General features: G+C 35.9%; 1 protein-coding gene and 1 long non-coding RNA gene across 2 annotated transcripts; one reads left to right on the top strand and one right to left on the bottom strand.

Annotated features, from left to right (window-relative positions):
- Nucleotides 1–811: 811 nt before the first annotated feature.
- LOC137491471 (DNA transposase THAP9) lies at nucleotides 812–7,500 on the top strand. The gene is made up of 3 exons (XM_073922587.1): nucleotides 812–1,681; nucleotides 3,839–3,971; nucleotides 4,289–7,500. Exons 1-3 carry the CDS (start codon nucleotides 1,620–1,622, stop codon nucleotides 6,866–6,868), a joined length of 2,775 nt encoding a protein of 924 aa, XP_073778688.1. The 5' UTR covers nucleotides 812–1,619; the 3' UTR covers nucleotides 6,869–7,500.
- A 1,112-nt stretch (nucleotides 7,501–8,612) lies between these two features.
- LOC101882873 (uncharacterized) lies at nucleotides 8,613–10,424 on the bottom strand. The gene is made up of 3 exons (XR_011006111.2): nucleotides 10,393–10,424; nucleotides 9,555–9,630; nucleotides 8,613–9,420 (listed from the first exon to the last, which is right to left on the bottom strand). It is a non-coding gene; the product is annotated as an uncharacterized lncRNA (long non-coding RNA).
- Nucleotides 10,425–15,052: the final 4,628 nt, after the last annotated feature.

Raw genomic sequence — 15,052 nt, 5'->3', positions numbered from 1 at the left:
AAAAACATCGTCAAATCAGCTGATTTATCAGCGCATTAATCACTCATCTGCAAGGTTTGAGTGGATAGATACACAGAGAGTTTTTAATTTTTGTAATTTTATAACTCTTTGAAATAAAACTAACATATTTATAACACCCTGCCGTTTTCTAACTATCAGTGTATTTCTTTCTGATATTGTTATTTTTTTTTTATTACAAAACAGTAAAGAACTGAGCATTTCTGCCTTAAATTACCATATTGGTCAACATGACTGCATGCATGTCTGATACTTTTCGCTGTGGCTTTAAATATGTGTGCATTTTCTTGCCTGGCAACTTCCTGCTAACATAAACAAAACTTTCTGATGGCAAAAACATCAATTTACTTCAGATATCTTTCAAAACTGCATATTCTGTGCTGTTAAATAGCTCCTGTTTGAAAGTGAAAATGAAAGCCAAGACCTTTAAGTGTTTTAGTATCTTAACTACATATTTATAGGCTGTATTACCAAAAAAATATTATATTTTTAGGGTAATGGTGTCATTAAATATGATGGCAGACATTCAAAGCTTAATTTTAATATCTCAATAATAGCTTTGAATGTAAATATGTTGTGACAGTATGGCGTTTTATATGAGAACGGTCAGAATGAGCAGTATGGTAATTCTAATAGTTACAGAATTCTAGTTCCACTGTTAATATATCCTACTCTCATGTCTGTGCTAACGCAGAATGAAGCGAGTGCACTGATGCCCATTCTGACCAATCACAGATGTTTCTGCTGAGCTCCTGAACACACAGGCACGCGGCTCATGCTGATATGCTCTCTCATTGGCTGCAGCTCGTCACTACATCTGACCACACGTGGGGTTGAGTCGGCCGACTGCTCTGGAATATTTAGCATGCTGAATGTTGGATTTCCGTCTGCGAGGTGTCGGCGACGCGTCAGCGAGCCTCGTTGATGCGTTGCTCAGTAGTTCACACATAAAGAGCGGCGAGCGCCGAGCACCCGCAGATTTCTTCCCGATCACAGCCCGATCTGTCGGCGAGCTCGTTAACTTTCAAATCGGGCTCAAATCAGGCTTAAAATCCTCTAGTGTGAACCAGGCATAAGAAGTAGTTCCTAGCATTCCAGCCAGTCAAATGACATATCACTAGAAAGCAAGCGGCAACCTCCCGCTGTCCCTCGTGAAGCCAATACGGAAGTAACTAAAACTGCAATTCATCGACTCGCCTTGGGGGGCTGGCTCCAGGAAGTGCAGGTCATTTCTGACTGCAATGGGAAATTAGCCATTTTTACAGCTGATAAAAACATGTTTAAAGCCTGGTACATTTGATGGTTTTAGTGCATATAGCTAGCGTTACCCTTCATGACAACTCTGAGGGGGGTGAATTTTTTTATAACTTATTCGTTTGGTTTATATTAATGATTTTTTCTTTTGCATAATTAAGGGAGTGGTCACTTGAGTGACAGCCGTGATTGACAGTTTGTCAGCTGCAGCTAGCCCGCGTGGTCGCGTCACGTCTGCTAATTCCGTCTAATGAATATGGCTTCTGCAGTGTTTGTGCTTTAGTTGTACATGGTTTTATGCAGTCTGTTCAATTTGTTGGTTTTATTTCTTACATTTATCAAATAATATGGCTTGTTGTGCAGTTAATTGTACTAACAGACCGTCCAAGACGGGGCTCCATTTTTTCCGGTGAGTGATATTCTAGTACAATGTTATACATAAATGCATGCAATGATGTCTTAAATAATTAATTATTTAGAACTTTATTTTAAAATTTACTGGATTAAATCCTTCATATTGTGAGTAATGTTAGCTGCAGGCTTAAACCAGAAGATATCTGAAACGATAACGGTAATATGCGCCTGCTTTTCAAAAAATAAGTTGGCTTAATGATTACTAATATTGTACAAACGTGATATTATATTGTACAAACGTGATATTATATTGTAAGAACGTGAAAAGTATATTGTACAAACGTGATATTATATTGTACAAACGTGATATTATATTGTACAAACGTGATATTATATTGTAAGAACGTGAAAAGTATATTGTACAAACGTGATATTATATTGTACAAACGTGATATTATATTGTAAGAACGTGAAAAGTATATTGTACAAACGTGATATTATATTGTACAAACGTGATATTATATTGTAAGAACGTGAAAAGTATATTGTACAAACGTGATATTATATTGTACAAACGTGATATTATATTGTAAGAACGTGAAAAGTATATTGTACAAACGTGATATTATATTGTACAAACGTGATATTATATTGTACAAACGTGATATTATATTGTAAGAACGTGAAAAGTATATTGTACAAACGTGATATTATATTGTAAGAACGTGAAAAGTATATTGTACAAACGTGATATTATATTGTAAGAACGTGAAAAGTATATTGTACAAACGTGATATTATATTGTAAGAACGTGAAACGTATATTGTACATACGTGATATTATATTGTACAAACGTGATATTATATTGTAAAAACGTGAAAAGTATATTGTACAAACGTGATATTATATTGTACAAACGTGATATTATATTGTACAAACATGATATTATATTGTAAGAACGTGAAAAGTATATTGTACAAACGTGATATTATATTGTACAAACGTGATATTATATTGTAGAAACGTGAAACTATATTGTACAAACGTGATATTATTGTAAGAACGTGAAAAGTATATTGTACAAACGTGATAAAGCTCATATTTTTTTTACCTGGGTGGCAGCTCTACGCTTCTGTAATATCATAATATGTTATATTGAAAGTATTTTTTTAATTATTGAAATGTGTGCGCCCAGAATACCAACGCCCCGCGTTTTTAAAAATGGTTAAGTGTTACAGAAAGCTGATATAAGAAAATGCAATAAATATTTGAATTGGCCTGTCACAATAATTAATATATCTTCGTAATACTTGGATATAAGCTCAATAATTTTTGTCATTGCAATATATATATATATATATATATATATATATATATATATATATATATATATATACATACATACATGTATATATATATATATATATATATATATATATATATATATATATATATATATATATATATATATATATATATATACACATACATACATACATACATATATATATATATATATATATATATATATATATATATTTACAAATTCACAAATACCATTCAAGCCATTTTACAGTGACATTTACATTCTACCTCACTGTTGTCAGTTTATAATTGTTATTTATTTACTTAATATGATTTTATTTGTATGTATACATGGACATTTACACATTTTAACATAAATTATAGAATTCAAGCAAAGTATTGTAAAGTGTTTATCTCTTTGCATTATTTTGCAGTTATATAATCATTATATAATCCGTAGCATAAACTGATCATAATAATAATAATAATAATAATAATAATATCACAATAATATCACTTATTGCAACAATTTCTGACAATATACCGCACAACAAAAATTCCTTATTGTGACAGTTGAATTAACACAATGGTGTTTTTAAAGAGTAACATAAGAATTTGTGGCTTTTCCTTCATCAATATTTATACACACAAATTTAATTCATCTAATGATATATAAAAAACAGACTTTGTAGAATGTTTTTAGAATTTGCAATTGTAAATTAATTTGACAGTTTAAAAAGCTATTTGTTACACTTTGTAAGTAAAATAAAATATGTATATCCAAAATATTTTAAATGGGACCAACTACATGAAAAACAGAAGCAAAACACATTTATTATGTCCTTTAAGTTGTATTATTTGCATGTAAAGTAGTCTGTGAAAGAAGTAACTATTTGTCTGTGTAAAGTTTTCCTCTAGGTGATTATGCCAGACTGGACCAGTGGATGCTCAACATCAAACGACAGAACTGGACTCCTAACAAGACTTCTCGCTTGTGCAGTGAACACTTTGAGAGTCACAACTTCACCACTGACCCCAGGGTACAGAAACCTTGTTTCATACTTTACTGTAAAAAAATGAGACAGCCTGAATATATTGATATATATATATATATATATATATATATATATATATATATATATATATATATATATATATATATATATATATATATATATATATTCAATATAATGAATATATACAGTTACAATATTTATTTTAATGTGTAATTTGTACATTCATACTAAAAAGTTACATTCACACATTAATGTTAAATAACATAAAAACATCTCTTTTATTAAAAACAACTGTTTACCTAGCAGTAATGTTTTTTTTAATGTTTTTGTCATTTTATTAGGGAAGGACTTGCCTGAAGGACACTGCCGTGCCAACCATTTTCAGTTTAGAAGAACCAAAACCAAAAAGAAGATGCTTGGTAGGTATTAAAGATACGGTAAGTGGCATCCCTACTTCTGCTGTACATAGTTATGATGGGGTTGCATATGTTGACAGTGGCAGTATTGACAAACAGAGCAATGTCATGTTAATCGAGGATGCATCTAAACACGCTTTACTTGCTCAAGATGTCAGCCACAATGACACTGCTTTTACAGCAAATGTGTGTGAGGGTGTTGTTTTGGGTAGCAGAGTTCAAAACACAACTCTGAGTGATCACTGCTACTATATTTTAGATTCTCCAAAAACACTGAAAAGGAAAGCTCATGTGTTAAAGGAAAAGCTATATGTAACTCGTAAAAAGCTTAGGATGAGAAGTCAACAAACAAGAAGGCTAAAGTCAAGAGTTACTTCATTGAAATGTGTAATTAGCGAGGTTCAAAAAAAACTTCTAATTTCAACTGAATGTGCCTCTCTTCTTGAAACTCTGGCTGATGTTCCACAGGAGATTTTTCAGAGAATCCAAAAGAAGAAAAAGTCTGTGTTTTGTGAAAGCATGAAGCAATTTGCAACTACACTGCACTTTTACTCTCCAAAGGCCTATGACTTTGTGAGAGAGAAATTTCTCTTGGCTTTGCCTCATCCTCAGACCATACGAAAATGGTATAGTAGCATCTCTGCAGATCCTGGATTTACTGTTGCATCATTCGCAGCTTTAAATAGTCATGTTGCGGAGCAGAAGAAAATTGGAAAGGATACAGTTTGCTCATTGATGATGGACGAAATGTACATTCATAAGCAAACTGAGTTTGATGGGGACCAAATTCATGGCTATGTTGATATCGGTGGTGGTGAGATCGAAAATGTAGTGGCAACACAAGCACTGGTCCTTATGGTTGTTGCAATCAATGGCTCTTGGAAAATTCCCATTGCTTACTTTCTCATCAACAGCATGACAGGACCAGAAAGAGCAAATATTATCCGAGAGAGCCTTGTAAGGCTACATGCTGTTGGAGTTAGGATTGTCTCCTTGACATGTGATGGACCCTCCCAAAATTTAGCAATGATCAGGGAGCTTGGTGCTAGCTTGGACATCATGAATATGAGACCTTACTTTCATCATCCTGAAGACAACACACAAAAAGTCCATGTGCTTTTGGATCCATGCCACATGCTTAAGCTGCTTCGGAATGTGTTTTCAACAGTACAGGTTCTGTTTAGAGAAGATGGCCAGGAGATAAGGTGGTGTTACATTGAGGAGCTCCACAAACTTCAGGAGAAGGAAGGCTTGCGTCTTGGAAACAAACTAAGAATGGCGCATATTCAGTGGCGTAATCAAAAAATGAAGGTCAATCTTGCAGCCCAGCTCTTCAGCAGCAGTGTTGCCGATGCCCTTGAGTACTGTGAGCAAGAGCTGAAGTATTCCCAGTTCTCTGGTTGTGCAGCCACAGTTCATTTCCTGCGCACAATTGATGCAGCCTTTGATGTCCTTAACAGCCGCAACCCACTTGGCAAAGGGCACAAAGCACCAATCAAGCCAACTACTAAACATAGAGCAACAGTTGTTTTAGAAGAAACAGAATCACTTCTCCGTGGGCTCAGAATAAAAGGTAAAGACAACACACTTGTACATGTGTATTCCACACAAAAAAAGACACCTATCTATGGTTTCATTGCTTGTGGCAGAAGTGTGATGGGCATCTATGAAGACCTGGTAGAGCAGCCAGCTGCCTCATGCAGATACCTTCTGACCTACAAACTCAGTCAGGACCATTTGGAATTGTTTTTTTCTGCTGTCAGAGCAAGAGGAGGATATAACAACAACCCAAATGTAAGGCAGTTCCGAGGAGCATACAAACGTCTCCTTGTAAGGCACCAGGTGAAAAGGGGCACAGGCAACTGTCTCCTTCGTGACAACACAACCATCCTTGACTCAACTACTGCAAGTGTAAACATCGCTCGCCGGGTGGATGTGGAGCCTGTGGAAGTGCTTGTGCCTGAGGAGGACTCCCTCTCTGACCTTCCAGATGTTGACAATCTGTCTGAGTACAAGGAAGCAGCAATCTCTTACATCACAGGCTATATTGTGAAAAAGATGAAAGAGAAGGTTACTTGCATGCCTTGCTTACAAGCATTGACTTCAGAGAACTTGGTGCATCCATTCCTTGCTTTGAAGGACAGAGGTGGCTTACAGAAACCATCTCCAGACATCACTGTAGTTTGCCAAGCAACAGAAAAATGCTTTCAGCAGCTTCTAAAAGCCAATGGGGGAAGGCCTCGGCCTGGAAGAGGAACAACAGCAGCTATTGTCACCCAGGTCCTTTCAGATTGTTCTGAGAAGAATCTCTTCCCTCAGCTGCACAGTCACATGTTTGATATGTGTGTTGAATCTAACCATGTCCATGTGCTGGTGAAGATGGCTGCTGCATGGTATTGCAAAGTTAGATTAAACCATATAGCAAGACGTGAGACAGATAAAATTAAAGAGGGAAAAGTGGTGCGCAAAAAACTCACAAAATTAATACATTTTTATGGTGATTAATGAAAAGGTAGTTGGTCATTTCTGTCTATGTTTGTTATTGTATACATGTGTGTTTGGATTTATGCAGATATGGATGTTTGTATGTATGTTTCTGTGTATGGATGTATATATTTTTGTGTGTATGTTTGTGTATATATTTTTATGTTTGTGTGTATGTACAGTATGTGTATATATATATATGTTTGTGTGTATGTATGTGTATATATATTTATGTTTGTGTATGGATAGATGTGTATATCTATGTATAAATATATACTTGTTTGTTTTTTTATGTCTATGTGTATAGATATATGTATGGTTGTTTGTATTTGCATGCATGTATATATTTCTGTGTATGTATGTATATATTTCTGTGTGTGTGTGTGTGTGTGTGTGTGTGTGTAGCATTATTTTCTATGTGTGTCAGAATGTGGCCAATTGACTTTTTGTTGTTGTAGTTTTTTGACTTTGTACGTGGTTCTGAAACTACCTCTCTTTGAGTAACATTGTAAATGTTACTTGGAGCCTGCATGAATGGGGCCCAAGTAACATTCAATGTCTACTATAAACAAGCCTTTAAAGTAAGGACGTACGTGTGTTTGCAATTTAAATATCCCTGGATGGCAAAAAATAAATTAAAAGGAAAAGAAAAACCCACTGATAACCAGAATAATTTTAAGTTGGAGTCTGCATGAACGGGGCCCAACTCTTACAAATCTTAGGATGCTGTGAAGCCAGAGTTATCCTTTACACATGGTGCTTTCCTTAACCCACACAGACATTGCTGATTAATTTGCTGTTTTTGCCCTGTAACATAGGAATTTTCAATCAATCTTAGAGTCTGCATGAATGGGACCTAAGTGATATTGATCTTTTATGTGAAATACATATGCAACCTCCCTGGTCCTTGTTTATATAGATAGTTTCTGTAATGTAGTGTTCAAGTCAAGAATCATTTAATCACATATTTACAAAAAAAATGTAACAATAAAAATAAATTTCTTATTCACTCATGTTAAGTTTGAAGTTTACGTCCATGGTTAGTTTGACTTTATATTATAGATATTGAGTTACTGAAGTGTTATAATAATTCAGTCATTTGCATTTTAGGTTATGTTATAAAAAAGCTTTAAATAAAGTTCTTTATTCAGAATTTATTCTTATGGGTTTTTTGGTGATCTTACTACTGTTTTGTTAGGGCTGATATAAAGTCTTATGTGTTAGGTTGTTCCCATCACCACCCTAATGTTTTACCATTGTATATTGTTTCACCAGTGTTGTTTGGTTGAATGTTCTCCTTTTCTTACATGTCCTGTCCTGTGGTTTGTAGCGTCTTATATGTTTGTCCCATGTTATATGTTCCCACTCCTGGCCTGCACCTTGTCGTGGTGAGTGGGCTTTTAACCAAGACAGGCCATAGTGAATAAATTATACCAGTCTTTTAACCTTGTCATCTTTCTCTCAGGTATTTCATGTGACATCTCGTGCTTGTGTGTTGATATTCCATAGCTGATCATAGTATCCATCCCCCAGATGTGGAGCGCTCCGGTAACAGGTTCCATAGTGAGTCTTTAACTTCTGTACCTAGGTGAATATTGTGCTGCTTAGTCTTTTGTTAAACTTGTAATCTACTTAAAACTGTTATCTATAAACCTCTATATGAAAACTATTCTTAGATTAAATGGGCCAAATGTAAAGTTAAATTTAATTTATTTTCTGAAAGCAGTGTTCCCAGATACTGAATTGAAGAACTCGTTGTCATTCAAGAATGAAATGAATTTATTTATAAAACTAACAATATTTCAATAATTTGTGAATGATTAAAAGTAATAATAATAATAATAAAATAAAAAAATAAACAATATGAAAAGCAGAGGTTAACAGTGTTATGCCTACAAATGGCACTTAAGAATAAACATTAAAAAAAACTCTACATTAGCCATAATGGTCAAGGCTATTTAAATCAAATGGGCCCTAAAGCCCAAATTCAAAAGCAGTGACACTATTGGCTGTTCACTGCATTTGAATGTGGTCTTTAAGGCAGTTGGCAATACTGCTTAAAAAAATATCATTTCCCATAGGTGTGAAATGAACTCCATCTTTTAGGAATAGCCCAGGACTGTCATGTCTAATGTGAGGGTGCATAATCATGGCACCATTTAGGCTATCAACAAATGTAGCCATAACACTGTTAACAAATTTCCGGGCCTTGTCAAGTTTAGCTGGCTTAGCACCAGCCTTCCACCAGCACCTCTGTGTTAAAGATGAAAACAAAATTTTCATATCAGGGTGCTGGAGCTTCATCTGGAGCAAGTCCTCTTTCATTGAGTTCACCAACAGGACGCTGGTGACCTCCCCAATATCATTTCCTCCACAATGAAGGACAAGGACATCTGGTACGACTCTTCCTTTAATCAAGTCCTGGAAGTATTTTGGAAGTCGTTTCCACCTTAAACCGCCCCAGCCAAACCAAGAGATATGGGCCCCAGGCAGCCCAAGGTTGTTGCCCACAGTCTCCTGCGCTCTCTGGGCACCTCGTCGGACATAACTGTCACCAATGATCCACACTGTGTCTATGGAAACAAAATCAGTGATTTTAATAAATGCTGTCAGTTTTTTTGTTGACAATAATGTAACAAGTGAGAAAAACTAGAATAATGGAGCAACAACTTAAAACATATCTTTTTAAACTAAGACTACAACTTACAGTTTAATTTTTGTGACCTAACAGACGTGGATGAGGATGTTTCAGAGGAGGCCATGATGTAAGCAGCAATCAATAACTGAAAGATATAAACATTGGTAACACTTTAAAATAATGTTCCATTATTAAATATTAGTAGATGTAATTAATAAAATGTGATCCTGGTCCACAAACAAGAGTAGTCAAAATGCATTGTGTGAGTCAAAATTAGTGATATTTAGTGACAAGTTTTGAATATTTTCTACTGTAAATATATTATTGCTAAGAACTTTGGACAACTTTTAAGGGGATTTTCTTATGGAAATATTTGACTCCTTAAAATTCAAATTGTTGATTTTTAACCAAATATCATTCTATCCCAACAAACAACACATCAATATTAACTAATACTTTTGTTCCAATATAAATGTTATACTCACAATACTTTAGATAATGTTAACAAGCTCAAATTAAATGCATTACTAAATGTTGAACTATTATTAATAAATACATTATTGTGTTAGTAAATAAACCCAAGTCACATTTTACTAGCATTACTTATCACATTTCAACCAGTAAACAATATCAACTGCCAACATTGAACATACAACTGTTAATTGTTGATATAAAAAATATTTAATTTAAGAATTTTATATAAAGAATACTTTTTGATGTTAACAATTAAATAGTTGATATCAACAATTCAGTTATTTCAAACGAAAGAAATATAATGAATGCTGAATGTTGAAATCAATAAAGCATATCCTAAGAATAAGTCAAAACGGCTTGCCACAGAGAGCCATAATAATATCAACAACATTAATTATTTTAAGTTTTGTTGTGTAGTTTCAGGTTAATTTACCTCGATAGTACGCTGAGATGTTCAAATGATTCAAATGTCGCGGGTGGTGGAATGGTCTCTATGGTTTCAGCAAACAGTCATCTTAACTCCGCCTAAGATCCGCCTCTGCCCATTTTCGAGTATCCGGGAATGACGCACTTCCAAGATGGCGACGGCTGACCACGCCTACAGTAAGCTTCATTTGCGCTCTTCAGAAACCTATGGGTGACGTCACGGACACTACGTCCATATTTTTTACAGTCTATGCTAGAAAGCCCAGAATGTCCTCTGAACAATACAACAGGACTTGACAGAGTAGCTAAAAAAAATCAAAGAAAATTCATGAAAACATAATGTTTACTACAGAGGACACAAGTCAATGGGCGGGTCTATATGCATTTCTGGAGATAGTGAATTATGTAGTCAGAAATACGTATGCTGCATTTCATCTCATCTTTAAATCGAACGCTAGGAGCGGTATGACACTGTTCCTTTCTGTGCCTTCAGTTGACTGCTTACCTCCATATGCATTGCTTTTTCACTGTTACCAGTTTGTCCAGTGGCTGGTCATGTGCGTTTGGCGCATTAACCTGCCCCCCCATTTCCATAAACCCAACTGACAGTGTTTTCAAAAGCGATCCAGAAAAGAAAACATTTTATCAAAATCTCACCCTGTTATTTAAATGTTTATTTAATTTTTTGGTTTCTGTTTTCGTCGTACCTGCTTTCTGGAACTGAGACTCAAACCCCATCATTGCGGTCAACTCCACTCTGTATCTCAAATCCTCCGACATATGCAGTGAGCCACTGGGCAAACTGGTAACAGCAGAAAAGATGTCCATATGGAGGAAAGCGGTCAACTGGTAATCTCCAGAAATGTGTATAGGGTTACGTTTTCAGAATGAGCCTATGTTGTCTAATATGTCTAAATAGCATTTTTATTTTTGGTATATTATTAATATTATTATTGAATTTTTTTATATAAAGTAGATTTCAAGGAGATTATAAATATGTTTTCACAGAGGAACTGTGGATGAAATGATCAAATTTTGAACAAATTATTCAATCTTTAAATAAAAAACACTAAGCTTTTTTTCTCAATACTTGGGACTTTGTTTGAAATGTTTTTGTTTTTATTAAGTGTTTTTATGTTTTAAATCTGCAGCTCTTACGGTTTATAACCCGTTATCACACAATACGATTGAAATCTTTTGTAAATCATAACTGATGCATTATTTTATCTATTTAATAATTATTTGAATTATATAATTAATTAATTATTTAATTAATTATATATATATATATATATATATATATATATATATATATATATATATATATATGTATACACATGTATGTGTGTGTGTATATATATATATATATACATATATATATATATTATATATTATAGATAGATAGTTAGATAGATAGATAGATAGATAGATAGATAGATAGATAGATAGATAGATAGATAGATAGATAGATAGATATATAGATAGATAGATACATAGATAGATAGATAGATAGATGAAAACACATTTCATTATCACAGACTCTAATTGTAATGCCGTCTAAATGGCATTTTGACTTGTTGGTGACTGAGGTTTGGTACAGGGTCTTGAAAAACACACACTGAGTAGATTAAAAACATTACACGAGTGCAAAACCTTCCATTAATCCATAAATGTCTAGAAGAGAAATCCGAGGGGAGCGAGTTCAAGGCAGTGTTGTAATAAAAACCATCTTTCCTTCTCCATTGTTCTGGCTAAAATCATATGAGACTTTCAGTATAAATGGTGGAACTAACTTAATTATGAAAATCCTCCCGCTGCATTGAAAATGGGCTGCAGTAACAGGGGAATAAAAGCTGTTATCCAGACGTGTGTGTGTGTGTGTGTGTGTGTGTGTGTGTGTGTGTGTGTGATACCCACCGGGCTTTCTCTGCAACTGTCTGCTGTAATATAAATCCCTATTGCACTTTGTATTTATCCATTTTTAATGAAGTGTCTCAGCTGCGTGTGTGTCTGAATGAGATGAGAAATGGAAAAAAGGAGAGGAGATGGGAGGAAAGATGTGGACGGCCTGTTGACGAGAAAGAGAGGGAGAGGGAGAGAGAGAGGATCAGCGGTTATGTGATGACATCACTTGTGACTCAGGTGCTTTTGGGATTTAGCACTGGAGACCTCACTATTATATTGGAAAAAATGGATTTTTGAGGTAGTAATTGAAAGAAAGATTACAGAAAAAACCTTCATTTTTTTTCAAGAAACCTATTTCGGGCTTTTGCATTTAAAGTCTGTGTGAAATCAAAATTTGCAGTGTTTATTTTTGATAGCTCGCATTGTTATTCTTTAGCTGAAAAATGAATATGTGCAAGTTAATCCACTAGAACAGTGGTTCTCAAACTGTGGTATATGTACCACAAGTGGTATGCAGGCTTCCTTCTACTTTCTACCTGCGCTGGCCCGCGTGGGGCCTACCTGTGATGGCCCATGTGGGGCCCACCTGGGCTTGCTGGAGTGGGGCCCACCTGGGATGGCCCACGTGGGGCCCACCTAGGCTGGCTCGCTTGGGACCCACCTGGGATGGCCCGCGTATGGCCCACCTGGGATGGTCCGCATGGGGCCCACCTGGGATGGCCCGCTTAGGGCCGACCTGGGATGGCCAACGTGGGGCCGACCTGTGATGGCCCGCTTACGGCCGACCTAGGATGGCCCACGTGGGGCCGACCTGTGATGGCCCGCGTGGGTCCCACCTGGGATGGCCCGCTTAGGGCTGACCTGGGATGGCCCACGTGGGGCCGACCTGTGATGGCCCACGTGGGTCCCACCTGGGCTTGCCCACGTAGGGCCCACCTGAGATGGCCCGCGTGGGACCCACCTGGGATGGCCCGCATAGGGCCGACCTAGGATGGCCCGCGTGGGGCCCACCTGGGCTGGCCCGCGTAGGGAACACCTGGGATGGCCCTGGTAGGGCCGACCTGGGATGGCCCGCGTGGGGCCCACCTGGGCTGGCTCGCGTGGGGCCCACATGGGCTGACCAGTATTATTATTCATGATAATACTTTACATGTAAGTACAGCAGTTTTCTTTTTGCGTTTTAAGAACTGTGCCATTTTTAAATAATTTTTAAAATCACATTTCAATTTAAACAGTGACGTTTTATTTATCTTATTTATCTTATTTCATTTATGTTATTAAGTGTGATAATGTTAAAACTATTTATTATGTTTAATGTGGCTGACAATAATAAATTTTCATAATAATTAGATTTTATCTGCCACGTTTGTGAACTGTGCAGAGCTGTAGCCGCTTTTTAAGGCCTATTTTGTATTTCAATACCAGTCATTATGGTGGAGCTTGGAGAGACATTTTTTTCTGAGGTGGTACTTGGTGAAAAAAAGTTTGAGAACCACTGCACTAGAAAAACTGTTTGCTTTGGTCAAATCTGACCAATCGGTGTCAGCCTATCTCTGATGATGCCAGTTGGCTTTAGTCACAATATTCTTAGCCACGCCCCTCTTACTGTTAGTTTGCTTCAAGGAAATGATGTTCAAAAAGAAAGCCATACCTCCTACCAGGGTGTCCGTGGGGTCTTTAAAAAGTATTATTTTCATTTATATAAGTTGATCAATCAATTATGAGAAAATAAAGGCTCTTAAAAGGTATTAAAAAGTCTTAATCACGTTTTTACGAGGTCTTAAATTTAGTTTAAGCATTTTCCAAAGTGTTTGACTCATAAAAAAACATATTTATTTTCCTCCTAATATTAACAACGGCGTTCTCGATTCACACAATTGGTTTACGCCGTGTTGCGTCTGGCCAACCTCCTCCGTCCAGGTGAGGGCATCCGCTGCGTAAAAAATATGCTGGATAAGTTGGCGGTTCATTCCACTGTGGCGACCACAGAATAATAAAGGGACTAAGCTAAAAAGAAAATGAAGGAATGATCATGTGTTTTTTACACATAGAAAATATTATATTGCACCACATATGGGACTATCTTCAAGGTTGTTTTGTTTCCATTAAGTAATCGACAGCTGTAATTTGTATAAGACTAATGGATACAATTTCTGTTTCTTGAAAGTGATAGAAATGCAGCTATTGTTGGAAAGTATCTTACATTTGACACCATGTTTTTCCTGCTCTTGTGTGGGTTCATGAAAATCTCATAAAATTGTGTTTATATGTCGGTGAGACTAACAATTCGCATCATTTACTACTGCCTTATTACCTGCCTATAGTCAAGATGTGAATTGTTTATTAGCACTTATAAAACCTAATTCTACCCAATACCTAAATTCAAATATTACCTTACTAATTGTTAGACAAGCAGCTGACTAGTTGAGCAAAAATTTGTAGTTAATGGTTTGTTAATAGCGGGGATTGTACATTAAAATAAAGTGTGGCCTTTTTAGTATGGAAACAATTAGGATGAACAATATAAAAAATCCTATTACAGGTTATGCTGCATTGCGTTCACCTTGGAACCTTTGAGTTGGGAATGATGTTACATCTGAGTGTACTTTGTTCCAAGTGAGAAAATAGCAATACCAATCAATAAAAACACTATCAATAAAAAAGCTATATTTTACCCATATTTCAGTATCATGTACACATGATAATTCCATGGGCACCACAGTGTGAAACAGACAAACAGAATTGCTAATAAATAATATATC

Source organism: Danio rerio, chromosome 14 (genome assembly GCF_049306965.1).
Source record: "Danio rerio strain Tuebingen ecotype United States chromosome 14, GRCz12tu, whole genome shotgun sequence".
NCBI lineage: Eukaryota > Metazoa > Chordata > Actinopteri > Cypriniformes > Danionidae > Danio > Danio rerio.
This window is presented reverse-complemented; position numbering and strand designations above follow the sequence as displayed.

Coding starts and splice junctions, on each gene's coding strand:
- LOC137491471 (XM_073922587.1), top strand. CDS start 1,620: ATGGCTTGTTGTGCAGTTAATTGTACTAACAGACCGTCCAAGACGGGG. Junction 1,682..3,838: donor ACGGGGCTCCATTTTTTCCG/GTGAGTGATATT, acceptor GTCTGTGTAAAG/TTTTCCTCTAGGTGATTATG. Junction 3,972..4,288: donor ACTTCACCACTGACCCCAGG/GTACAGAAACCT, acceptor TCATTTTATTAG/GGAAGGACTTGCCTGAAGGA.